At 40.1% G+C, this 26,498-nt stretch overlaps 1 protein-coding gene across 5 annotated transcripts in view; it reads right to left on the reverse strand.

The window, feature by feature from the left end:
• Positions 1-26,498, reverse strand: part of LOC104612727 (hyperosmolality-gated Ca2+ permeable channel 1.7-like) — a 141,564-nt gene that overhangs the window by 70,064 nt on the left and 45,002 nt on the right. For all 5 annotated transcript variants that reach the window (XM_088902554.1, XM_088902553.1, XM_088902552.1 and 2 more), the window contains 3 exons: positions 20,111-20,212; positions 19,808-19,927; positions 19,525-19,605 (listed from right to left, as the gene is read on the reverse strand). In XM_088902554.1, the coding sequence (XP_088758680.1) occupies positions 19,525-19,605; positions 19,808-19,927; positions 20,111-20,212 (303 nt within the window). The remainder of the gene's footprint in view (positions 1-19,524; positions 19,606-19,807; positions 19,928-20,110; positions 20,213-26,498) is intronic.

Consider the following 26,498-nt stretch of genomic DNA (forward strand, 5'->3'; position numbering starts at 1 on the left):
TTCTTCTTCCTTCTCTTTTCGCCATCTTCTTCTCTTGTACTGCTGCTCTTATTTCTCTTCTTCCTTTTTTTTTCCCTCTAATCTTCAAATTTACACTTAATATTTGAGGACTGATTTACATCTTGGTATCAGAGCAGGTCTATTTCTTCATTTTTTTCTTCTTCCTCTTTTCATATACACCCTTAGATTAAGAGAGTGTATGGAGAGATAGGTTCTCTATAGTTTAGAGGATCTCTAGCCTAGTTGGTAGAGGGTTTGGAGAGTTTAAATCTGGCTGAATATTGCCAAGAAGTGGTGTAGTTCTGTTGCTGCCCAAAACCCTAGCCAATTAGAGATTTTCGAAGGTACAGGTAAAGGAGAAGCTTTGGGTGTGGCGCTCTGTGCTTGGGAGTGTCTTTTTTTGACTCCTAAAGGAGGATGGTTCAGGTTTGGAAGAGATTGGGAATCTCTGGTAGGAGTGGCTGGATCTTCTATCTTTCTCCCCAACAGCTAGGTGGAGTAACACCATAGTTTTCAAGCATCTGGGTTTTGGTTTGACTTCAAGTAAGTTTATATAGACAAAATTTCTGGTTCTTTGATTTTCGTTTGATTAATGAAGCCATAAAGAAATGAGTTCAAGCAAGTGCCGGTTTCCGGCCTTGGCTTGGTAGATTCCGTTTGGACTGGTGTGACCACAATCAAGCTAGATGGGACAAATTATCTTGCTTGAGCACAATCTATAAGAATTTATATCTGTAGTAGAGGAAAACTCGGGTATCTCACAGGTAGTAAGGTGAAACCCGAAGAGACAGACCCTGAATTTGAGAGATGGATGCAAGAGAACTATACTATCATAGGATGGTTGGACAATTCTATGCAACCTCATATAAGTCAGCATTACCTCTGGATGTTTTCAGCTAAGGAGATATGGGACAGTGTTACTGAGACCTATTCACAGAAGTTGAATCTAGCCAGAGTCTATAAGTTGAAAAGTGATGTGAAGAACCTAAGACTGGGGGAGAAGAGTGTAGCAATCTACTACTCTATACTGAAATCCCTATGGCAAGAAATTGATGTTATGGAGACAGTTGTATGGGAGAGTAAGAATGATGCTGAAATGTATAGGAAGTTGGTGGAGAGAAATAGGGTGTTTGAATTTCTCACTGGACTCAACCCTGAGTTTGACATCATTAGGCAAAATATCCTGGCCAGAGATGAGGTTACTCTTTCCCAGGCATACGCTATGATAAGCAGTGAGGAGAGTAGGCGGCAGGTTCAGTTGCAGGGTCCACCTACAGAATACTTTGCACATGTTGGAATAAAGCCAAAGGGTCCTACTGAGAAAAAGGAGTAGATATGTGAATATTGCAAGAAACCGAGGCATACAAAGGACACTTGCTGGAAGCTTCATCCTGAGCTTCTTCCTGATAGGCCTAAGAATTACCACAGCTCTAAGAAGGGCAGTCAGGTAGGAAAGCCTAAGATAGCTAATGTTGCTACAGTACCTAAAGGAGGAAATAAGAAGAGTGAAGAAAAATCAACCATAGAGCAGTTGGCAGCAATGAAGGCGGATTTTGAAAAGTATGGGAGGCTACTAAATCACTTGGAAGCTATTGTTTCTTCATCTCACTCTTCCAACAACAACACATCATCTTCATCGGCATTTTCTCACTCAGGTAATCGTGCTTCTACAAATCATGCTTCAGTTTCAGGTAAACATAAAATCCCTTGGATTATTGATTCCGGTGCATCAGACCATATGACTAGCCTGTCTAATCTCTTCTGTTCATACCACCTTCTCTCTGGCAAAGAGAAAATATCTCTTGCTAATGGGTCTCTTGCTCCTATCTCTGGTAAAGGAGATATAAAGACCTCTAACACCCTTTATTTATCCTCTGTCCTTCATGTCCCTAAACTTAACACAAACCTTTTATCTATTAGTAGCTTAACCAAATCCATGAATTGTAGCATAACCTTAGTAGAAGATCAAGACTATAATCAGTCTTGAATCCGAATAGGTTTTATGTTTACAAAACAAAAGAAAAGTGAGAGAAAAGGAGAGAGAATAGAAGAGAAACAGGAGAACACAAGGGGTTGAAAGGAGGGACAGATTCTAACAGATCTGCCACCGCCACTCTCTTATTATTTATAGGTTATGTTCAGTACATAATGGAAAGGACACATCTGCCCTTAGTACTTACATGATAAATAAAGTAAATAAAAGTTGAAATAAATAACAACTGAATTAACAAACTGACTCAAACTGACACTACTATAACTGAAACAAATAACTACACATGCTGTCCTACGAACACAGTTGGGACCACTGCAGTGGGGCCCACATCAGTGTTCTCTACACTCCCCCTCAAGTTGGGAGTAGATATCTATCATTCCCAACTTGGATAGGTCTGTCTCTAACTTCTTCCTTGGTACAGCCTTGGTGAGGATATCTGCAAGCTGCATATTAGATGTGATGTACGGGAGACACACTTCTTGTGATGTGACCCTCTCTCGCACAAAATGTCGATCAACTTCGATATGTTTAGTTCTGTCATGCTGCACTGGGTTGTGGGCTTTATTAATAGCTGTCTAATTATCACAATACAGCATTAAGGGCTTTTCATAGTCAATACCCAACTCTTCAAGTAGTGACCTCAGCCATAAGATTTCAACCACTCCATTAGCCATTGACATGTTCTCTTCAGTACTGGAGCGAGAAACAACACTCTGCTTCTTACTCCTCCAAGAGACAAGGTTACCTCCCACAAGGGCACAATATCCAGAGGTAGACCTTCTGTCATCAACACTCCCAACCCAATCGGCATCTGTATAGACTCCCACCCTCATGTGATTATTGTTCTTGAGCAGTATACCTCTACCCGGGCATCTCTTCAAGTATGCTAATATTCTCTCTGCCGCAAGAAGATGAGAAGTTCTAGGGGAATGCATGTACTGGCTAACAACACTAACTGCATAGCTGATATCTGGCCGAGTGAGGCAGAGATATAGAGCTTTCCAACCAACCGTTGGAACATAACTTTGTCTTCAAGAGGCTCCCCGCCCTCTGCACTAATCTTGTGATTTTGTTTGATGGGTGTATCAGCCGGCTTAACACCCAACTTTCCAGTTTCCGCCAACAGATCTAGAACATATTTTCTCTGAGATAAAAATCCCCTGTTTGGATCTAGCAACCTCAATACCCAAAAAGTACCGTAATGCACCAAGATCTTTCACCTCAAACTCTTGATGAAGGAGCTGTTTGAGGGACTCAATCTCATGGCTGTCATTTCCTGTCACCACAATATCATCAACATATACTGCAAGTAGTGTCAGAGAGGACTCCACCCTCTTGATGAATAGTGTATGATCTGACTGGGCCTGTACATAACCAAACTTTCCAAGGGCTAATCTGAATCTATCAAACCAAGCTCTAGGTGACTGCTTCAAACCATACAATGCCTTGTTCAGTCGGCAAACCTTCTTACCTGTCTCTGTATCATAGAATCCAGGAGGCAACTGCATGTAGACCTCTTCTTGTAAGTCTCCATTCAGAAAGGCATTTTTAACATCCATCTGAAACAAAGACCAAGAGTGGTTTGCTTCTAGGGATAACAGAACTCGGATGGTGGTCATCTTGGCTACTAGGGCAAAGGTCTCCAAGTAGTCTATACCATAAGTTTGAGTGAACCCCTTCGCAACCAGCCGGGCTTTGTACCTTTCAATAGAGCCATCAGCATTATGCTTCACAGTGAACACCCATATGCATCCCACCGGTTTCTTTCCTTTTGGTGGGTCAATCAGTGCCCAAGTATTATTCTTCAATAGGGCATCCATTTCGACTTGCATTGCATCTTTCCATTCTGGAACTGATAAGGCTTCTTGCACTGTTCTTGAAATAGGGACATCGGCAATGGAAGTGAGATAGGACCGGTAAGTTGGAGATAGACGATCATAGGATAAGAACTGTGAGATGCTGTGAGCTGTAGAAGTGGTGCAATGTCGTTTCCCTTTGCGAATGGCAATAGGGAGATCAAGGTCATCCACAAGAGGGGAAGTGGCAACAGTGGGAGGTGTCTCAGTAGGTTCTGGATCTGGAGCCGCAGAAGGAATTGGAGCTGCCCGGGACTGCCGATGACTAGGATCAACCTGCCTGCATCGCCTGTGATAGACTCTCAACTCCGGCTCCCTCTGACCACCCTCACCACTACAGTCTTCATTACCCAGTGGAATAGGTAAAGGAACAGCCCCACTCAAAACAGCCCCACTTCCACTCTCACTGCTCTCCCCCTGAGGAAAGAAACTCAAAACAGCCCCACTCTCATTGCTCTCCCCTTGAGGAGACATCCATGGAGACAAACCGTTTCCCTGAAACCGGATCATAGCAGCAATAACCCTTTTGAGTTTGTGCATAACCGAGGAAAATGCATTTGGAAGCCTTAGGTTCAAACTTGGAATGATGAGGCCCGAGAAGCTGAACGAAACAGGTACAAGCAAAGGTTTTAAGAGGAACAATGAACAACTCCTCGTCTGGGTATAGAAGGGAAAAAGGGGTTCTCATATCAAGAACCTGGGAAGGAACTCGATTAATGAGATAAACTGCCATGAGGATAGCATCACCCCAGAAGTGAATAGGTACATTGGAGGTAAACATAATGCTTCTAGCCACCTCCAAGATATGCCTATTCTTCCTTTCGGCAACGCCGTTCAGCTGTGGTGTATAAGGGCAAGTGCTCTGGTGAATAACTCCATGGCTAAGAAGGTAGGTGGTCAATGGCTGAGCAAAGCAGGAACCATCTGATGGAAGTTTTGGGTCAAAGCAGGAACCTCATCACGAGAACACATAAGATAGACCCAAGAAAAGCGGGTATGGTCATCAACAAACAGTAGAAAATATCTGTACCCACCCATAGAAGAGATATGATATGGCCCCCAAACATCAGTATGCACAATATCAAAAGTGGAATTACTCCTTTTATTACTTAAAGAATAAGAGGTTCTACAATGTTTGGCAAACTCACAACTCTCACACCTCAACTTTGATAACTCAATAGACTCAAATAAAGCAGGAAACAGACTCTTCAAAGACTTAAAAGACAAATGACCTAATCGGTTATGCCAAAGCATAACCGAACTCACAAACTAGGAAACAAAAGACTTCTTATCCACTGACTCCTCCCGACGAGAACTCTCTCCAAGCAGATAGATCCCATTCGTCTCACGGCCAGTCCCAATCACCTTCCTCGTCTCCAAATCCTGAAAAACACATCGGTCAGGGAAAAAGGTTACTGAACAGTTCATGTGTTTGGTAATACTACTAACTGAAAGCAGGTTAGTATCAAGCCTAGGAACATGCAAGACAGAAGATAAAGAGATAGTATCCGATAGCTTGATGTCCCCCTTGCCCGAAATGGGAACAAGAGAGCCATCAGCAATGGATACTCTATCTCGGCCAAAGGACAAGTGATAAGAAGTGAACAATGATGGCAAGCTAGTCATATGGTCAGATGCACCTGAATCTATTACCCAGCAGTGGTCAGTATTACCTGGAGCTGAAGCATGGAAAGCTGAGGCTCGAGTACCTGAATGTGCAAATGCAGATGTGGCAGGAGCTGATGGTGACTAAGATGGCTGAGCCGAACTCCTAACTTCCTTTTCCAACTGTATGAGGGCAGACCGAACAACAGCTAAAGTCTCTAGGGATGTGCCTGATGAGGATGCTGAATCAGTGTTCATGGCCACATGAGCATTACCCTTCTTATTTCTTAGTTTTGCTGGGACCAAGTGAGGATGTAGCTTCCAACAAGTATTTTTTGTGTGCTTGGGTTTCTTGCAATGTTCACATACCAGATCCCGTTTATCTTCCTTCTTCCGGTCCCTTTCTAAATCACCCCCTGATTTCGGTTTAATAGCTGTCAAGGCTGGGAAAGAGAGCTGAGGCTGCATCATGACTTTCCTCCTAATCTCTTCACTATGCACCAGGGAGTATGCTTGAGAAAGGGTCACACTATCTCTTGTCAATATCTGTTGTCGCACAATGTCATATTCTGAATTCAAACCAGCCAGAAACTCAAACACCCTATTTGTCTCGACTTGCTTTCTGTGAGTCTATGCATCTTTGGGGCTCTCCCACTCAAGGGTCTCTAGATGGTCAATCTCATGCCACAAGGATTTCAAGGTAGAGAAGTAGACAAAAACTGGCTTCTCTCCTTGTTTAAGGTTGTTCACCTCACACTTCAGTTCATAGGCTCTGGCAACATTAAGGGGTTGGGAATAGGTTTCTTTCACAACATCCCATATTTCTTTGGTTGTCTTTGCCCACAAGTAATTTTGGATGATATGTGGCTGAATAGAATTACACAGCCATGCCATAACCAAATAGTTCTCTTGAACCCACTTGGTGTATGTTGGGTCCTCCTTGGAAGGTTCTTTCACATCTCCCAAGAGGTAACCTAGTTTTCCCCTTCCTCCAATAGCCATCATGGCTGATTGAGCCCACTCCAAGTAATTGGACCCATCAAATCTCATAGTTGTAATCTGAAACCCAGTTTCAGATACACTACCATAACTATTGTTTCCAAAACTAATTTCTCACTGACCCTTAAACTCCATCTTTGATCAAGAATCAATGGCTACAAACTGTTAGAGCAACAATACCAGAAAACAGAGTAAAACAAGCAGGTATGAAATCTGATCTGAAACCAACACAAATCTGATCTGAAATCTGATCTGAAACTAACCCAAATCTGATCTGAAATCAATCGCCTATCACAGTATATGCAAGAAATCAACTCAAATCTGATTTGAAATCAATCGGCATGCACAGTACTAGGCAGCCTATCAATCTAAGATGCTATTTTCTGAAATCACTACTGTAGGGCCCATTGCTGCGAGAGCAAAAATTAGGGTTTCAACTGTAGGTCTGAAAAAAGTGCCTAGCTGCACTCTCCAAGCAGTCCGCACAAGTGGGACTTGTCGTAGGGCAATATGAAACCCTAAAACTAATCACCTCTGAGAGGGGGGGTTTGGCCCAACAGGCAAACCCTAAAAACAAACTTAAAAAACAGTTCGGCCTCTCCTTCTAGATAGGTTCAACCTATCTCGACTGATTGCAGTCTCTGAAACTCAATAAAAAGAACTTACTTATGGATTTCGGTTTACTGCCTTCCAGGGTTACCTGAACCCTAACCTTCGCTGCTTCTTCCTGATTACCAACTCTCTGCAAGCCGCGACAAGTCTTCAACTGCTGCGAACCTCTCTTGGTAATCTCCAAGATTCAGCCACCGAATACTTCTTCATAAGCTTCCAGCCCTAGCTAGTCCTCATGTGGTCGGCTGGACTAGACACACATGAGAAGCCCTAGATAGGCTCTGATACCAAGTAGAAGATCAAAACTGTAATCAGTCTTGAATCCGAATAGGTTTTAGGTTTACAAAACAGAAGAAAAGTGAGAGAAAAGGAGAGAGAATAGAAGAGAAACAGGAGAACACAAGAGGTTGAAAGGAGGGACAGATTCTAACAGATCTGCCGCCGCCACTTTCTTATCATTTATAGGTTATGTTCAGTACATAATGGAAAGGACACTTCTGCCCTTAGTACTTACATGATAAATAAAGTAAATAAAAGCTGAAATAAATAACAACTGAATTAACAAACTGACTCAAACTGACACTACTATAACTGAAACAAATAACTACACATGCTGTCCTACGAACACAGTGGGGATCACTGCAGTGGGGCCCACATCAGTGTTCTCTACAACCTTTTTTCCCACTCAATGTGTTTTTCAGGACCTGCAATCTCAGAGGAAGATTGGGAGTGGCCATGAGGCGAACAGAATATACTTGCTAGACACACCGGATCGAGCTTTTGACCACCTCATGGAGTTGACTTAGAGTCAGTTTTGTCAGAGTCTGTTAATAAAGACTTGTTATGTCACTTTTGGTTTGGTCATTTGCCATTTTTTGCTTTGAGTCATTTGTTTCCAGATATGTTTAAGGGAGTGTCTTTACTGAGTCTTCATTGTGAGTCGTGTGAACTAGTAAAGCACTGTAGACATTCTTATTCAGTAAGCAATAAAAGATCTCTTTCTCCTTTTCATATTGTTCACTCTAACTGTGGGAGCCATATCATTCGCCAACTATGGGGGGTTATAGGTACTTTATCCTTTTTATTGATGACTACTCTTGTTACACTTGGATTTATCTCATGAAATCCAGGGATAGAGTACCAGCTCGTTACAAATATAAGAAATCCGAGCTCCATTAAGAGCTTTTGTAAAGATATCTCCTAACTGCTCTCCAGTCTTCACATATGCTGTAGAGATCAAGTTTTGTTGAATTTTCTCACGAACGAAATGACAGTCTATCTCAATATGTTTAGTTCGTTCATGAAAAACTGGATTCGAAGCAATATGAATCGCAGCTTGATTATCGCACCATAGCCTTGCTGGAACTGAGACTTTAAGACCGACCTCAGTTAAGAGTTGAGAAACCCACATAACCTCACATGAAGCTTGTGCCATTGCTCTATACTCAGATTCTGCACTAGATCGCGACACCACATTTTGCTTCTTACTCTTCCACGAAACCAGATTACCACCAACGAAAACACAATAACCAGTAGTGGACCTTCGATCAATCTTGTAACTTGCCTAGTCCGCATCAGAAAAACACTCAATGTTACTGTGACCATGATTCCGATACAGTATCCCCCGTCCAGGAGCTCCTTTCAAGTAACACAAGATTTGTTCTAAGGTTGCCCAATGATGCACTGTAGGAGAGGACATAAATTGACTTACAATACTAACTGAGTAAGCAATGTCTGGACGAGTCACTGTGAGATAGTTCAACTTTCCAACTAATCTTCTATATCGTTCAGGATCATCAAAAGCATCTCCATCCTTTGTGAGTTGTTGGTTAGGAAGCATTGGAGTACTGCATGGTTTGACTCCCAGTTTCCCAGTTTCTGTTAACAGGTCCAAAACATACTTCCACTGAGACAGGAAAATGCCTCTTTTACTCCTTGCCACCTCAATCCCCAAGAAGTATTTTAGGTGCCCCAAATCTTTAGTAGTGAACTGGCTCTGCAAGAAGGATTTCAAGGATGAGATTCCCTTCGTGTCACTCCCAGTGATAACAATATCGTCTACATATACAACAAGTAAAATGATGCCAAATGTGGACTGCTTATAGAAAGCAGTATGGTCAGATTTGCACTTCCTCATCCCAAACCTCTCTATTGCCTGACTGAATTTTCCAAACCAAGCTCGAGGACTCTGTTTTAGTCCATACAGCGATTTTCGAAGACGACAAACTTTCCCAAACTCCCCCTGAGCAACAAACCCAAGTGGTTGCTCCATATAAACCTCCTCCTGAAGAACTCCATGCAGGAAAGCATTTTTAATATCAAGCTGGTAAAGTGGTCAATCATATGTAGCTGCCAGAGAAATAAATAATCGAACTGAAGTCAATTTTGCCACAGGGGAGAAAGTATTAGAATAGTCCACTCCATATGTCTGTGCATAGCCTTTGGCCACCAGGCGAGCCATTAGGCGAGCCACTGATCCATCAGAATTAAATTTGACTGCAAAAACCCACTTGCATCCAACCGCTTTCTTACCAACAGGTAAATCGACCAGATCCCAAGTACCATTCTCAGTCAAGGCATTCATTTCCTCAAGCATGGCATCACGCCACCCAGGATGGGATAAAGCCTGGTGAACAGTTTTGGGAATCCCTAGAGAATCAAGAGAGCCAACAAATGAACAAGTAGAGGACAAACGATCATAGGTAACATAAGAGGAAATTGGATAAGTACACTGACGTTTACCTTTCCGAAGAGCAATAGGTAGATCAATATCACTGGGCATTGGATCCGATGACGAAGAAGAGACCGGTGTCGAACTTGTCACAGGAGGATTAGGTCGTCGAGAATAGACTTGAGTAATAGGTAGTTTTGGTTGAGAAGGTGGTGGGGGGGGTATTGGAACAACACTAGCGTCTGGACCGGTGACAAGATACACTAGTAGATCATCATCCTCTTGTGGACACACAGGTGTAGATGGAGCAGTAAAGAAAGGAAGATGTTCATGGAATGTAACATCAGCTGACACAAGATACTTGTTCAAGAGAGGAGAAAAACACTTGTACCCTTTTTGGAGACGAGAGTATCCCAGGAAGACACATTTTAATGACTTGGGGTTCGATTTGGAAACCTGCGGACGAACATCACGAACAAAACAAGAACATCCAAAGATACGAGGTTCAACAGGAAACACAGATTTATTAGGAAACAAAATCTTATAAGGTATCTGATCATTTAGAATAGTGGAAGGCATGCGATTAATAAAAAAACACGCTGTAGAAACAGCATCAGCCCAAAACTGTTTAGGAACATGTGTTTGAAACAAAAGAGCCCTGGCAGTTTCAAGAAGATGTCTATTTTTTCTCTCAGCCACTCCATCTTGAGATGGAGTATCAACACAAGATGATTGATGGAGAATTCCATTCTGAGCCATGTAAGTCTGGAAGGAATCAGAGAAATATTCTTTGGCATTATCACTTCGCAATGTTTGTACAGACACATCAAACTGGGTTTTTATTTCAGCACAAAAGGTTTTAAAATGTGAAAGCAACTCAGAACGAGATTTCATTAAATAAAGCCAAGTCATACGAGAAAAATCATCCACAAAGGTAACAAAATATCGAAATCTAGTCTTAGACATAATAGGACAAGGTCCCCAAACATCTGAATGTACTAACTCAAAAGCATGACAAGCCCTTTTATTAACTCGAGAAACAGACGATTGACAATGATGTTTTGCAAACTGACAAGACTCACAATCTAAAGAAGATACATCATGAAACTGAGGAGATAACTTCTTTAACAAAGGTAAAGATGGATGCCCCAACTGACAATGAGCTTCAAAAGGAGATAAAGTACTGGAACAGGCAATGGTCTGAGGTTCCTGGGTATCCAAAATGCACAGACCTCCTGATTCTCGTCCTTTACCAATAATCCTCTTCGTCATAAGATCCTGAAACAGACAATGATCAGGAAAGAATGAGATACAACAGTTAAGAGTACGAGTGAGTTTGCTAACAGATACCAAATTAAAAGAAAATTTTGGTAAACTCAATACGGATGACAAAGAAAGTGTTGGTGTGGGATTGATAGTGCCAGAACCAAGGACAAAAGAAATAGAACCATCTGCTAAGGTGACTGAAGAAGGAAAAGTGTGTGATTGGAAAGTGGAAAAGAGACTAGGATTACCTGTCATATGATCTGTTGCACCAGAATCAATGACCCACTGAGAGGAAGAAGAAAGAAGACATGTATTGGTTTTACCTGACTCAGCAAGGGTAGTGATGGACTGAGAGGAGTTCTTTAATGCCTCTTGATACTGGGTAAATTTCGCATACTCATCTGCAGAAATTGTAATGGTCTGATTTGACGATGGGTGAGGAGCATCACTCGTAGTTACAACATGAGCTGACTGAGACCCAGAAGACTTCTGGTTTTTCTTTAGCAATTTCTGACAAGTCCTTTTAGTGTGTCCTGGTTCATGACAATAGTAGCAAACTACTCCCCCTGTGGCCTGAGTTCCAGCATTCCAACCACTATTACTGCCACCTCTGCTACTATTCTGAGAATGAGACCGGCCAGTTGATCCACTATTCTGACTGACAAGTGCACTAGGTTGTTGTACAGGTGAGGTATGGGAACTAGTACTTGTACGAAGGACCCTAGTAAAGACCTCTTTTAAAGAGGTAATCTCAGGATTAGACAGAATCTGTGACTTAGCACCATCAAATTGAGGATTAAGGCCAGCTAGAAAACTCATAATAGCCATCTGTTCACGTTGAGTCTGCTGAACTTTGATATCAGTACTGAAAGGTAACAAGGCATTCAATTCCTCATAAGTGCGTTTGAAATTCATGAAATAGGTCTGAAGAGACCGATCCTGTTGTTCAGACTGACAAAATGTCTTGCAAACATAAAAAATACGGGAAATATTTTCTTTACTAGAGAACAGAAAAGCCAAATATTCCATTAGTTCTTTTACAAACTCACAGTGAGAGATATGACCGACGTACTCATTCTCAATAGAATTGCGGATTTGCAAAAACAATTGAGCGTCAATCCTTAGCCATTCAGTGCGGGTCTCATCAGTAGGAGGGTTCTTAGTCAAATGGTTGTCCTTAGAGATACTCCGTAAATACAAACAAACAGTTTTACTCTAGTCTAAATAATTAGTTCTGTTTAGTTTTTGTTCAGTGATCTTAGACAGAATGGGGATAACACTAGGCATAGCCAAGTTCTTTTGTTCAACCGCCATCATAAACACAGGAAAATAAACTTTTAACAACCAGCAAAGCCAATAAAACACAATTAAACAGAATCGGCAACAGATGCAACACCCAAACAGCAAGAAACCACAACTGGCAGCACCGAAATATCAACTGTATAAAAAGAACAGAGAAGAAAGACTTTCCTGATGGGCAAACAAACACCACAGGAGTAACACCGAGGCTGCTGTGCTACTCTCCGACCTGTTGCAGACTTGAAAGCCCTCTCCCGATCGAAGTGAAGAAGAGATGGGTGAAGGTGGGTAGGCCAATCTGGGATTCCGCTTCCACTGGTAGGGGCGGTGACATGTAGATGTCACTCAGAATGGGTGACCTAGAGATCGCAGCTGCTGCTCACTTGGGCTACGTAAAGAATTCAAAGCTGCTCACTTGGGCAGCAGAGGGAAGAAAACCAGAAATTAATTTCAGACTGGAATTGGTGTCTCCAGCTCTGATACCATGTGATAGAACAAGAATTGGAAGAAATTGATGTCTTTCTATTGATAAAGTAGTACATATATATACAGCCTTGTAGATACTAAAAAGGAAGAAAATCATACAGCCTTGTAGATACAAAAAAGGAAGAAAATCATACAGCCTTGCAGATACAAAAAATGAAGAAAATCATACAGCCTTGCAGATACAAAAAAGGAAGAAAATCATACAGCCTTGTAGATACTAAAATAGGAAGAAAATCAAAGAAAGAATAATTCCTATAATCAAGCTATTCCTAATTGGGCTAATACTACATATTTACAGCCTATAATTTCGTAACAATTGCACATAATCCTGTTCAACATGACAGAACTAAGCACATTGAGGTTGATAGACATTTTATAAGGGAAAGAGTTTCCTCAGGAGAAGTTTGTTTGCCATTCATCACATCAGATGAACAATTGGCTGATTTCTTGACCAAGGGAGTTCCATGAGGGAAAATGACACACTATATAAGCAAGCTGGGCATGATTGACATCTATGCTCAGCTTGAGGGGGAGTGTAAAGAGACTGGGCCGAATGGGTCCTAGTATCTTCTCTTGTAATATCTTTTCTTTTCTTGTTGGCTAATGGGCCTCTCTTAATGGGCTTGTTATTTCTTTTTGTTTAATCTCTTTATGTTACTGCCTAGCTTCCCACCTACTTAAGGGCATACTTGTCATTAATCTAACATTAATTCTTAATAAAAAGGATTAGAAGAGAAAGGGAAGATAATTCGAATCTTCTTCTTCTTCCTTCTCTTTTCGCCATCTTCTTCTCTTGTACTGCTGCTCTTATTTCTCTTCTTCCTTTTTTTCCCCTCTAATCTTCAAATTTACACCTAATATTTGAGGACTGATTTACATCTACTTGAAAGTTGAAATGCCCATAATAATGCCCATAAAACGCCCAACCAAACAACAAAAGCAATAAACATTTAAGGTAGTGCTTTTCAAATAAACATTTATCTGATAAACACCCATCAATAAACGCCCACGGAACCAAACACATACAAATAAAACAAGAGTTCAAATCTGCACCCCACGGCTGGGCGCCCCACAAACACCTCACATTGGAAGCCCACCACCTGTCCTCCCACACGAATTCCCCCCTCAGCGTGTGCAGAGCTAATGGGATGGCTGTAAGATTGTCCCGTTAGCTCTAAATTTCACCCAAAACAAAAGTCTCCTCATTCCCACTCAGACTCTGGACAAGCCAGTAAGCTTATCGTGACATATTGTTCCCAGAACCAGAACTAATTACAACAAACAATCAATAAAAAAAAGGAAAATTTCGGGATAATGAATAAAATAAAATAAATTTCATACTTTCTTTAAAATATTCAGGAAAAAGTAAAAAAAGAAATATTTTTGAACTTTAAATACTGACCTTAAGCCTCCAAATACTTGAATACAGAAGATACTGAACAACGCCATGTTTAAAAACTGAAACAGAGATCTTAAAAGCATATAAGAAAGGTTATTTGTGAAATGCATGTTTCTTCCTTGTTTCGAAACAACATTGTGAGACAAAGCTCCAGCTAGAACATATGCAGTAAACAACAAAGCAAACCAGAGAAGAAATACCTTTTATCTTTTATGGTGCAGTTGGGGTCCTAGGGAGAGAAACATGCAAAAACTAATTTTTTTAAGGCAGACTCAAATGAAACAACTATTCTTTTTTAAGGCAGACGCAAATGAAACATGTAGGAAAAACAACTAAACAAAGTAAAGAAAAAAAAAACATCTGAAGCAGAATGTGAAATGAGAACCCTTGCTGTCTAAAAACAGAAGCAGAAATTCAGATGGGTTGCTCTATAACCCAAAACTGAAACAGAAAGCCTGATATCTGTTATCTGTCTATCCCTTACCATCATTTGATTCCCAATGAACCAAAACTCAGCCAAGCGAGAAAGACCAGAAGGACCAAGGAATGTCGGGATGCCATAATGGACCATGCAAAAGTACTGGCGATAAAAATACCCAGCATCTCAACAGTCATCCCAAACACTGGATTTAAATGGAACACCAAAATCAACAGCACCCCTTCATGCTTTAAAGCCTTAAACAATCACAATACTCTAAAAGGGTAGCCATGCTTTAAACCTCTTGATTTGAAGCATATTCTTATCTTCTGTGATCACTTTAGATGTATGTTTCTCGGAGAGGAGAAGCAGAAAAAGTTTCTTCCAGTTGCAGACATTGAAGCGACGTCGACAAACGATTCCCTCATTTTATCCAAAAATTTTCCTTATTTTTATGGGAAATTGTCTAAAACTCACCATGACTTTTTACCAATTCTCCTAAACTCACCATAACTTTTCAAAGCATCGAGGGAGCCCATGTCAGTGAGATTTATTTTTCCAAACTCACCATCTATTAGAACACCACTAGTGTTCATTGGCAAAAGTTGTCCACATCGGCATAAATGCAACTTCATGACCAAATTGCCCCTGAATTCTTGACAGTGATGCCCGCTGCAAACCTGTGATCAGTACAGTAGTGGGTGCTCTTCCAAAAGCTCTGGACCTCTTCTTTGAGCTTCGAACTATGTTGGCTTGATTCGATGACAGTTAAGCTGAAGGTCGTGCACTATTCTCTGGGGACGCTGGCAATTGCATTGGTCGAATATAACAAAGGGTAAAATGCAAGATGATCAGACTGGCATGAAAGTACAGAAGCTCCATGCATCTCTCTTGCGTTCCACCGGCGTGAAATCACAGAAGCCCCTGCATCTCTCTCGCATTCCACCAGTGTGAAATCACAGAAGCCCCTTGCATCTCTCTCACGTTCCACCGGTGTGAAATCACAGAAACCCCCTGCATCTCTCACGTTATGCTGGTGTGAAATCACATAAGCTCCCTGCATCTCTCTTGCGTTCCACTGGTGTAAAAGCACAGAAACCCCCTTACATCTCTCTCATGTTCCACATTCTCGGAAAGAATTTACCAAACCACTACCGTCTTCTCTACCATCGGAAATCCCAAGAATTGGTGAAAAGTCATGGTGAGTTTTAAACAATTTCCCTATTTTTATTGACTATTTGTAACGTTTTAAAACATGGAGGCGTGACGCGAGGCATTCCACTACCTAGAGGTGTGAAGCATAGTTCAGAACATAAGAGGCGTAAGTCTCCCGAACACAAGGAGGCATAAGCATCCTTAAGAGGAGGGGGTTAGGAGGAAGGAGGAAGAAAAGGGAGGAGGAAGAAGAGGAAGGGGGGTCTCATTTTTTTCTTTATTTTTAATAAAAATCGTTTATATTAAGAAGAATAAAGATGCATAGCACTAGTTGAAAGGGGGTGTTGTCAAAGCGGAGGCGAGCGAGTCAGCGAATGAAGCAAGAGATTTTTTTTCTTCTCTTTCTTTCTTTTTCTTTCCCTTTCCTTTCTTTTGTTTTCCTTTCCTTTCCTTTTTTTATTTTTTCTTTCTTTTAGATTTTTATGAGGTGTGCATGAGGCGCATGCCTCTTGCACCTGAGGCATACGCCTCAGAGGTGTCAGTGCCTCTAGCATACACCTCAGGGCATTTTGGGAGCATCTCGCCTGGAGGCACGATAATTTTTTTCTTCTCTTTCTTTCTTTTTCTTTCCCTTCCCTTTTTTTGTTTTCCTTTCCTTTCCTTTTTCTTTTTTCTTTTTTTGTTAGTTTTTTTTTATATGAGGTGTGCATGAGGCGCATGCCTCTTGCACCTGAGGTATACACCTCAGGGCATTTTGGGAGCGTCTCACCTGGAGGCGTGCCTCTAGGCGTACGCCTTCCACGCCTTTTAAAACACTGATTTGTTATAATTAATTCTGGTTCCGGGAACAATTATATGTCATGACGAGCTTACTGGTTTGTCAAGAGTCTGAGAGAGTTTAGGTGGGAATGGGGAGAAATTTTCGTGTTGGGTAAAATTTGGAGCTAACAGCCATCCGCATGCGCTGAGGAGGAATTCGTGCAGGAGTACATATGGCGGGCTTCCATTGTATGGGGCGTTTGTGGGGCACCTGGCCGTGGGGCGCAGATTTGAACTCAAACAAGCCCATCTCCTTTAAAGTTTCCCTCGAAGTCATGTGTTTGTTTAATAGGCCACATGATAACATTTGTCCCTCTTTGGTCCTAGAAACTCCATGTTTTCTCCTGTTTCACCCGAACTCCTTACCTTGCTCTGGTTTGTAAGCAACCTCATGTTGTTCAAACATTTGTTAACCATCACCTGTCCTTGAGCTTTGCTGCTTTCGTGGCTGGGTTACCAACTGTCATCTCTCTAAAGCAGACACAACCATCTGGGCATAATTATTGAAATGGGTCGTTGGATTTTGATCTTGTGGCCCCGATCTGTAATTAGAAAAGGGAAACTGTAAGGCTACCTTTCCCACTCCGAGCTCAGAGGTTTCCTGATTTCTGAACTTCTAATCCCCCTCTGGAACTTCACACTTCAACTGAAGCAGGAGCATCTTTTTTCCACATCATCATCTTCTCTAACAAGACATCCCTCCTTCCACCAAGAAGCTTCAATGGAGGTAGCGACCCAAGCTCTGTACCCCACCCCACCTGTTTGAATTTATAACAGACGTGGAACCAGTTCTGGTTTTGCTCCTATAAAATTAATTACAGCTGCTCTCAAGTTTGAAGACCTCCACTGACCAAAGATGAAACAGAAAACCCAAAATTCTGAGTTCACTACCCATTGTTGGATCAACAGTATTGGCATTACTCAGGGGGACCACCTTTGGACCATTGCCAGACCTTGCTTTGTTTCTACTGAAGTTTCTACAATTTCCTGCTCAACAGGAGGCAACGTAATCAACACCCTCCTTCCATCAAAAGGAACTATCCTCACATCCCCTGAAACCTTCAGCACCTGTTTTATCTCTTCCACCAAACTGTTCCAATCTCTGTCCACTTCTTTTGCCAAGAGCACCAGTTTTTTCTCCCATTCTTCTTTGGGTTTATTCACGCAAACTTTTTTCTTCCCCAGGTTTGTAGCTAACTGTAAATCATCTTCTTCACCAGATTGAAAATTTTTCATGCCCCAGCTTTGTGATCCTATCTCCACCTTTTCCTTCATGTGATTTCTATCTTGAACTTCTTTTGTGTCCCTCTTCTTTTCACTGGTTATCCTCAAGAAATCTTGCAAGGCTTGCTCAATCACATTCCAACCCAAGGCTCTCCTTCCTTCAGGGAAGCATGTGAATTGTTTCAAGCTGTCTCCATAGTGCTCAAAAACTCCAACATACCTGCCCTTTCTATTTCCTCTTCTTTCCGCAACACACTTCCTGCTTTCTTCAACATGACAGGTCTTCCATTCTCTTTGTTGTGCTGAGTTCATGGCACCTTCTAAAACTCCTTGAAACCACAGCACTTCTCTTCCAGTGAGAATCAAAGAAGCTTACCTTAGCTCAACTATCTTCAGAGAAAATCCTCCCCTGGTCCAAACTTCCTCCAAGATGAAAGTCTCCGCTTCTTTCTTCAAGATATTCTTCCATCTTCTTGCTGGTTAGAACTCCATTTCTAGTAGAGCTAATCTTTTCTGCTTCACATTCTTCCTCCACTTCCTAAGAGTTGTCTCGCCAAACAATTCCAAGGGGAAGTGGAGAATAGGCTAGGTTTCTTCTTCAACATATTTTAATCACTGTTCTCAAAAAATTATTTTTTTCATTTGATGATACAGCATTTATAATCAAAATAGTGAAAATGACAAGCATGCCCCTGGCCAACCAGACATAATAAAAATAAAAAATACAAACATAACCTCTCAAGATATCTTAACCACTATCTTCAAAAAAAAAACGTATTAATTTGCTTTGTTTGACAGAAAAACAAATTGTTTTGTTTCAGCACTAAAAATAATTAGATCAAAGAATTAGCTAAAGCTATCAGAAGCATAATTTACAGAACCAAGAGGATATTCTTACAGAATGCATGCCCCCATTTGTAGCAAAACCAATGGATGAAAACCAGTTTCAGTATAAATGCCTGTCACATGTCCCAACAGAAAATAAGAAATAAGGAAGCAGTAGCCATTTTTTATCTAGCTTCCTTTGTATTAATTTATCCTTGTTTTACTTTTACTTGATACCATCCCCCCAATCCATCTCACTTAACTTTAATCTTATACTCTTTTTTCATCTTCCATCACTAAAAACTAATTACTTTCCTTCCAATTTTCATTGACATGAATATGGTTATATCTTCACAAATTTAATTCCTTGTATCCAAATCCATTAAGTCCAACAATGTCAGTTTCATTCTTGTTGTGCTCAATTATCCAATATTGGCATTGGACTACTGATATCCAAATTTGCTAGACACTGGTAAAACTAAATGATATGCTAACACAACCAGCACAATGGGGTTGAAGAACATATTCAAGAATATTCTTTAACCATACCCGAATGGATAAGTGATTCTAGCTACCAGATATCCTCTAACATGCATGCATTTTGCCCACCTTTTTATGGGTAAATAGGATCTTGCCCACCTTGTCTCTATGCTAAAATGGAAAAATAACCATTTACATAAATTAGTGCCAATATGATGTCAAATCTAACAAGTGAGAAACAATATAGAATGGTTTAGATCTATTCATTATTCTGTTTCTTGTTATTAAACAGGTATTGTAAATTATGTACTAACAACAATGACAATGCCAACAACAGAATACAATTTGAAAATGCAAAAAAAAAAAAAAAATCTTAAATTGGAGCATAGTATTTGCAAGATGTTACTGAAGACTTACTTCTGTTGACAATTTTTCAATTTCAGCAGTATAGAAGTCAATTGCATCCACAGTCTTCCCACAAATGCCCCAGAAACCTGTCTATATATAAGATCTTATTTAAGATGATGGACTCATAACTAAATGGTAGCTGTAGATTAGAAGATGATCATCTTTGAGAAAATAAATATAACCTCCAAAAAGTCAAGAAAAACTAAATTCACTATATATCATGTGAAGAAAATTACCTTTTATCTTTTAATAAAACAATTTTTTCTTGCTGATAAAAAAAAAAGAAAATTACCATTACTGTTGGCTTTTTTGCAGGATCTCTCTTATATTTATTTTGGTAGTACTTAAGCCAGTTTTGCAAAGTCTTCTTTTTCTTCAACAGTTCTGAAAGCTTGTTTACATTGCACACAACCTACAGGTCCAAAGCAACTGTGGCATATATATTTTGAAATGCATGAAACTCCAATATGGAACAGAAAAAATGAATAACAAGGAAAATTTAATCCATGCATAATTTTTCTCTTTGTATCTCAAATGCCTTTTAACATAATAGTTCCTTTTGCCAACCAACAAAGAGGAGAAACAAGTGTAAAACCTGATGACAAAGATAGTAATCTGGATGATTCACACAAAAGAAATGCTCAACATGCTCACTAACTGACTCATCAGGATCTGAAGGGACATTTCTCACAAGAACCTGTGGAAAAAATTAGGGTCAACAGAACAACAAAGTAGAACTAAGATCTAAGAGCTAGATAAGCAGATTATTCAGGGAAAAGGAGAAAACCAAAAGCAATCCCAGCAACCATTAATCATGACAATTGTAACATGATCCTCTATATGATAATAAAAATGGACTTCTAGACAAAAGAAAAAGAAATAGTTAAATGCCACCATCATCATCTAAGCCTTGTCCTAACTATATGGAATCAGCTACATGAATCCTGTTCTGCTACTACATCCTATTCAGTATCATATACATTGTTGAATTATAGGCCCTTAAATCACTTCTTACTATTTCAACCCATGTGTTTTTGGTCTGCCCCTAGCTCTTCTAGCCCCTTTAACTTCTAACAAATTTTCAAAAGTATAATGTCGTAAAAACAACCAATTTTTGTTTGGAGATATAAAAATAAATATTATTTCCAAAGAAAATTCTGATCAATTCAATCAACAAAAGAAAGTAAAATACAAATTACTTAATTGTTAATACTGACAATCACAAACAAATTCATGCATCCATGCCACCTTCTTATTCATTGCTCAAATGTGGACAGCAAATTGGGGCCATTTGGTAGTGGCTGAAATGACTGAATTGAATGACTTAATGCTTTGTCTTTTAGTAGATAAATAGTTTATTATAAAAGACATTAAGGTCTAGTAATCAACCCAAATTCATCTTCAGCCATTAAGGAGCTCACAACCTCCTAAATATTGTATTCACTAAAAAGCACAGCAATAAGTCATTTGGTTGATTAGTTCAGCCACTTCAACTGTTATCAAGAAGCCCCTAAGGCTGTCAGGTCGTGGAAAATTGAGCCCAACCTGAAGGCCAGACAATTATGCCAACCCAATGTTTAACCATGACCAACCCAACCTAAACCCCAATAAGGTTGATTATCATAACATGCAAAACAAATATGTTAGTGAAGTTTGACCTTGCAACCTATTTCATTAAGAATAGGGTTCCTACCATTGGGCCAATCCATTGTTATCTTACAACTTGTGCACATGTGTGTAAGCAAACAACTGAACCTCATGCATGAAAAACTCAATGCAACATCCTGGAAACCAGATTGATAAGATGGATTTGGCTTGAACCATAAGCTCAGGTGGCTTCTCCAAACTAAAGAATTTTGCTCATGTTCTGCCTCATCAAATAAAATACTACTAGTGTGTATGAGTAACTAGCAACAGATACCAACTCAGCTTGCTATTACATATGTATGTGATTTTCAGGACTGACCAACATCACCTATTAGTTGATTAGTGGAAACTTGCTTACTTTTAATAGCCAAATATTAAGCATGGCTTTATTCATGGATAATAAAGCAAGACAATAGGAAGTATTTTTTTTGATAAGCAATAAAAGCATTTTATTAAGATTAATCAAGATAAACTATCAAAGGATACAGCATAAATTTTCCACAGAGAGGTAATGGGGTGTTGCCTCAAATAACAAAGAAAAATTACAATTGACCCCAAAATAAATAATCATCTGTGGAAAAATAAAGACGAAGAGAAGAAGAAAGGGAGAGAAAAAGAAATACTTCTGTATTGATAGTGTGTTGATAAAACATGTTGAGCATACAACTTGAATAAGAAAAGATAGGAGAGACAAACTCCTAGGATCTCTCTCAATTACTCCTAGAATCTCTCTCAATTAGGGATTGATTAAATCTTTCCCTTAATCCTAGGATATGACTTTCCTAATTTTATTCAAATCTAATCTTTCCTAAATTTATTCAAATCTGTAATCAATCAAATAAAATCTTTCTAAATTTGCAGCAAATCATATCTTTCTTAATTTTCCGCAAATCATATCTTGTCGACACTCCCCCTCAAGTTGGTGCAAAGATATCTATCATGCCCAACTTGCTAACTTGAAGTTCAAATGGCTGTCTCAACAAGCCCTTAGTCAAAACATCTGCAACTTGCTGAGTGGTTGGTACAAACAGAGTGCAAATTATTCCTTCTTCAAGTTTCTCCTTTATAAAGTGTTTGTCAATCTCAACATGTTTAGTCCTGTCATGTAGAACCGGATTATGAGCAATGCTGATAACTGCCTTGTTATCAGAATACAGTTTCATAGGAACTAACTGGTCTCTTAAGATCTGCTAGCTCCCTCTTTAGCCAAAGAACCTCACACACTCCTTGAGCCATTGATCTGAATTCATCCTCAACACTGCTTCTAGCAACTACACTTTGCTTCTTGCTTCTCCAAGTAACTAAATTGCCTCAAAGAAATGTGCAGTACCCCGAAGTTGACCTTCTATCAGTGATTGAGACTGCCCAATCTGCATCTGTATACACTTCAACCCCTCTCTTCTCATTTTTCTTGAAGAAGAGTCCTTTTCCTGGTGTGCCTTTTAGATACTTAAGAATTCGATACACAGCTTCAAGATGTTCTTCGTACGGGGAGTGCATAAATTGACTCACCATGCTCACAGCGAAGGCAGTGTCAGGACGTGTATGTGACAAGTAAATCAATCTTTCTACCAGCCTTTGGTATCTACCTGCATCTACTGGAACCCCATCTTTAACTTCTCCGAGTTTAGCCTTAACTTCTATCGGAGTGTCTGAAGGTTTGCATCCACTCATTCCAGTTTCTTTCAAGAGGTCTAGAATATATTTTCGTTGCAAAACCACAATGCCCTTCTTTGATCTAGCCACTTCCATTCCAAGAAAGTACCTTAGCGGGCCTAAGTCTTTAATCTCGAATTCCTTGGTTAAGCTCTGCTTTAGTCTGCTCATCTCTTCAATATCATCTCCAGTCAAGATTATGTCATCAACATAGACAATCAAAACCGATACCTTGCCTTCGGTGGAACGTTTTGTGAAAAGAGTATGATCAGATTGTCCTTGACTATATCCTTGACTTTTAACGAACCTTGTGAATCTTTCAAACCAGGCTCTAGGAGACAGTTTAAGTCCATATAGAGACTTTTTAGCTTGCATACCTTAGTTCCAAACTTCTCAGTGAAACCAGGTGGAGGCTCCATATATACTTCTTCTTCCAAGTCTCCATTCAAAAAGGCATTCTTCACATCCAGCTGATTCAGTTGCCAGTCAAGGTTAGCTGCAGCAGATAAGAGTACTCGAACTGTATTTAGTTTCGCCACTGGAGAAAAGGTCTCAGAGTAGTCCACTCCATACGTCTGAGTAAAACCTTTAGCTACTAAGCGAGCCTTATATCTCTCCAAGGATCCATCTGAGTTGTACTTCAGAGTGAACACCCATTTACAACCAACAACTGTCTTTCCATCCGGCAGATCCACTTTCTCCCAAGTAGCATTCTTTTCCAAAGCTCTCATCTCCTCAAAAACAGCTTCTTTCCACTCAGGAACATTTAGAGCCTCTTGGATACTGTTAGGAATGGAAACACTAGACACTTGTGAAATAAAGGCACAATATCAAGGTGAAATATTTTTGTAAGATACAAAATTTGACAGAGGATGTTTTGTACAAGACCTAACACCTTTCCTAAGAGAAATGGGAAGATCAAGCTGACTGGAAGAATTAGAATTACCTAGAGGAATATTTTCAGGTATTTTTGGAGAATTATCATGAATTTCATGATCCAGCCTCAGATCAAATTCTTGTTGATGCTGCGGAATAGTGCATCTCCTTTTTAGTGCTAGATGTTCCCTTGAATATACAAGGCCTTTATACTGTTTCGCACACATCTCTGTTGTTTCAGCTTTTTTATTTTGAGATGGCATCACCGAAGGTTGTTCATTTTCAATATTTAATTCATTTGTTTCCACTGATTTTGTATTTTCTGCCTTACTTTCTTTCGTTGACTAGTTGTGAGGAACATCATTATGGACAAATTCAAACATTAAATCAGAACCAACTAAAAGACCATCTTCACTAGTGTTGCTCTCCCCTTGAAGATGGGAGTGTCTGTAGTAGGAGGTTCCTTCAAAGAATGTGACATCCATAGTCACAAACATCCTTTTCAAAACTGGATCAAAGCATTTGTAACCTCTCTGATTAGTGGGATAGCCTACAAAAATACATTTATGTGCTTTTGGATCAAGTTTTGAACGTTTAGGATCATGGCTATGAACAAAGGCCACACTTCCAAAGATTTTTAAGGGAATGTTTGTCACTAGCCAAGAGTTTGGAAAACAGTCAGTGAAAACCTGTATGGGTGTTTTAAAATCCAAAATTCGTGTAGGCAGTCTGTTAATCAAATAAGTGGCTGTTAAAACGGCTTCTCCCCAAAGATACTTAGGAACCTTAGTTTGAAAACTTAGGGCTCTAGCAACTTCAAGGAGATGTTTGTTTTTCCTTTCAGCCACCCCTTTTTGTTGAGGTGTATTATTACACGAACTTTGGTGTACAATTCCTTTCTCAGCAAAAAAGCTCCCTAACACATTGTTAAAAAATTCCTTTCCATTGTCACTTCGAAAAATTTTAATTTGAGTCTGAAATTGTGTTTGAACCATGTTATAGAAAGTTTTAAACACAGTTTTAGCATCCGATTTCTCTTTTAAAAGGAAAACCCAAGTGACCCTAGTATGATCATCAATAAAATTAATGAACCAACGCTTTCTAGAAAGAGTTGTTACTCTAGAAGGACCCCAAACATCACTGTGAATCATGGTAAATGGATTTGATTTTTTATATGGTTGGGACGGAAAAACAGCACAATGATGTTTTGCTAATTCACAGGATTCACACTTAAAACATGAATGAATTTTATTCATGAATAACTTGGGAAATAGATGCTTTAAATATTGAAAGCTAGGATGTCCTAACCGATAATGCCATAACAAAACTTCACTGTCACTAGAAACCGAGATAGAGCTTAAACAAGTCTGTCGGTCTTGCCTTCCAAAGGTTGATCCTTTATTAAAGAGGTAGAGGCCACCATCCAGTTTAGCACCCCCAATCATCTTCCCTGAGGTTAAATCCTGAAATTCACAACAAGAAGACCAAAAATTAACCCGACAATTATGATCAAGGGTTAGTTTGCTGACAGATAAGAGATTGTATGATAGGTTAGGAACATGTAGAACATCTTTAAGATTTAGAGAAGGAGAAATAGACACAGTTTCTTTCCCAGCAACAGTAGCAAAGGAACCATCTGCAATTTTAACCTTTTGATTCCCTGCACAGGGTGTATATGAAGAGAAGAATTGTGAAGTGTCGGTCATATGATCAGTAGCACCTGAATCTAATATCCAGGAGCCATTAGATTTGGTACAAGCAATGGATGCAGTGAAAAAATTACCTAACTGGGCTAGAGAGCAGGATGGGTTAGAGTTTCTCAACGATTGAGATTGAAACATTTTATACAAGTGCTCTATTTGTTCTTTTGTGAAAGGAAGAGACTCCGAGGATGATTGCTGCCCTGGATCCGAATTGCTTACTTGAAGCGCGCGGACATCTCCCCCTGACTTGTTGTCACTGTCTGATTTTTTCTTCCAACTTGCTGGTTTCCCGTGCAGCTTCCAGCAGGTTTACTGAGTATGCCATGGCTTTTTACAGTGATCACACCAAGGTCTTTGCTTTCCTCCTCGTTTATCTCCCCGTCTACGTCTGCACCTCGGGCCACAAGAGCGGACCCTTCATTCTCAGTTTTTGTTTCATTAACATTCTTCAACATCACTTGCCGCCGTGCTTCTTCTCTACGCACTTCTGAAAAAACTTCTCTTATAGTAGGCAAGGTCTTTCGCCCTAAGATACGTCCCCGAACCCATTCTTCTTCTTCAAATAAATCCAGCTCCTGCCAAACAGCCATCATCTCATTATAATAAGAAGTTACGTCACGCTTACCTTGCTGCATCTTCCACATTCGGGTATTTAGTTCGAACAGTTGTGAATGATTGTCCAGATCTGAATAGGTTTCCCTAACAGCTTCCCACACATCACGAGCAGTCGGCAGGAACATGAATGGTTTTCCAACCACAGGATCCATAGAGTTGATCAGCCAGGCAGTAACCATAGAATTTTCAGAACGCCACTACCTGTACTTTGGATCATCAGTGGCTGGCGGTTTTACTTCGCCATTCAAATAGCCGAGTTTCCCTTTGCCGTCGATCACCAACCGCACGGACTGAGACCACTCAAGATAATTCTTTCCGTTCAATTTGTGAATGGTAATCTGAAGAGAATTCTCAGAGAGAGAGATGACCGCTGACTGAATACCTCCCTCCAAAGATGTCACACCACTGGTAACATCCGAAGAGGTTGAACTAGAGCCAACCATGGCGGCCTTAAAATTCATGATCGGACCCTAAAGCTCTGATACC

This window comes from Nelumbo nucifera, chromosome 4 (genome assembly GCF_055504915.1).
Source record: "Nelumbo nucifera cultivar China Antique chromosome 4, China Antique-T2T, whole genome shotgun sequence".
In the NCBI taxonomy this organism is placed as follows: Eukaryota; Viridiplantae; Streptophyta; class Magnoliopsida; order Proteales; family Nelumbonaceae; genus Nelumbo; species Nelumbo nucifera.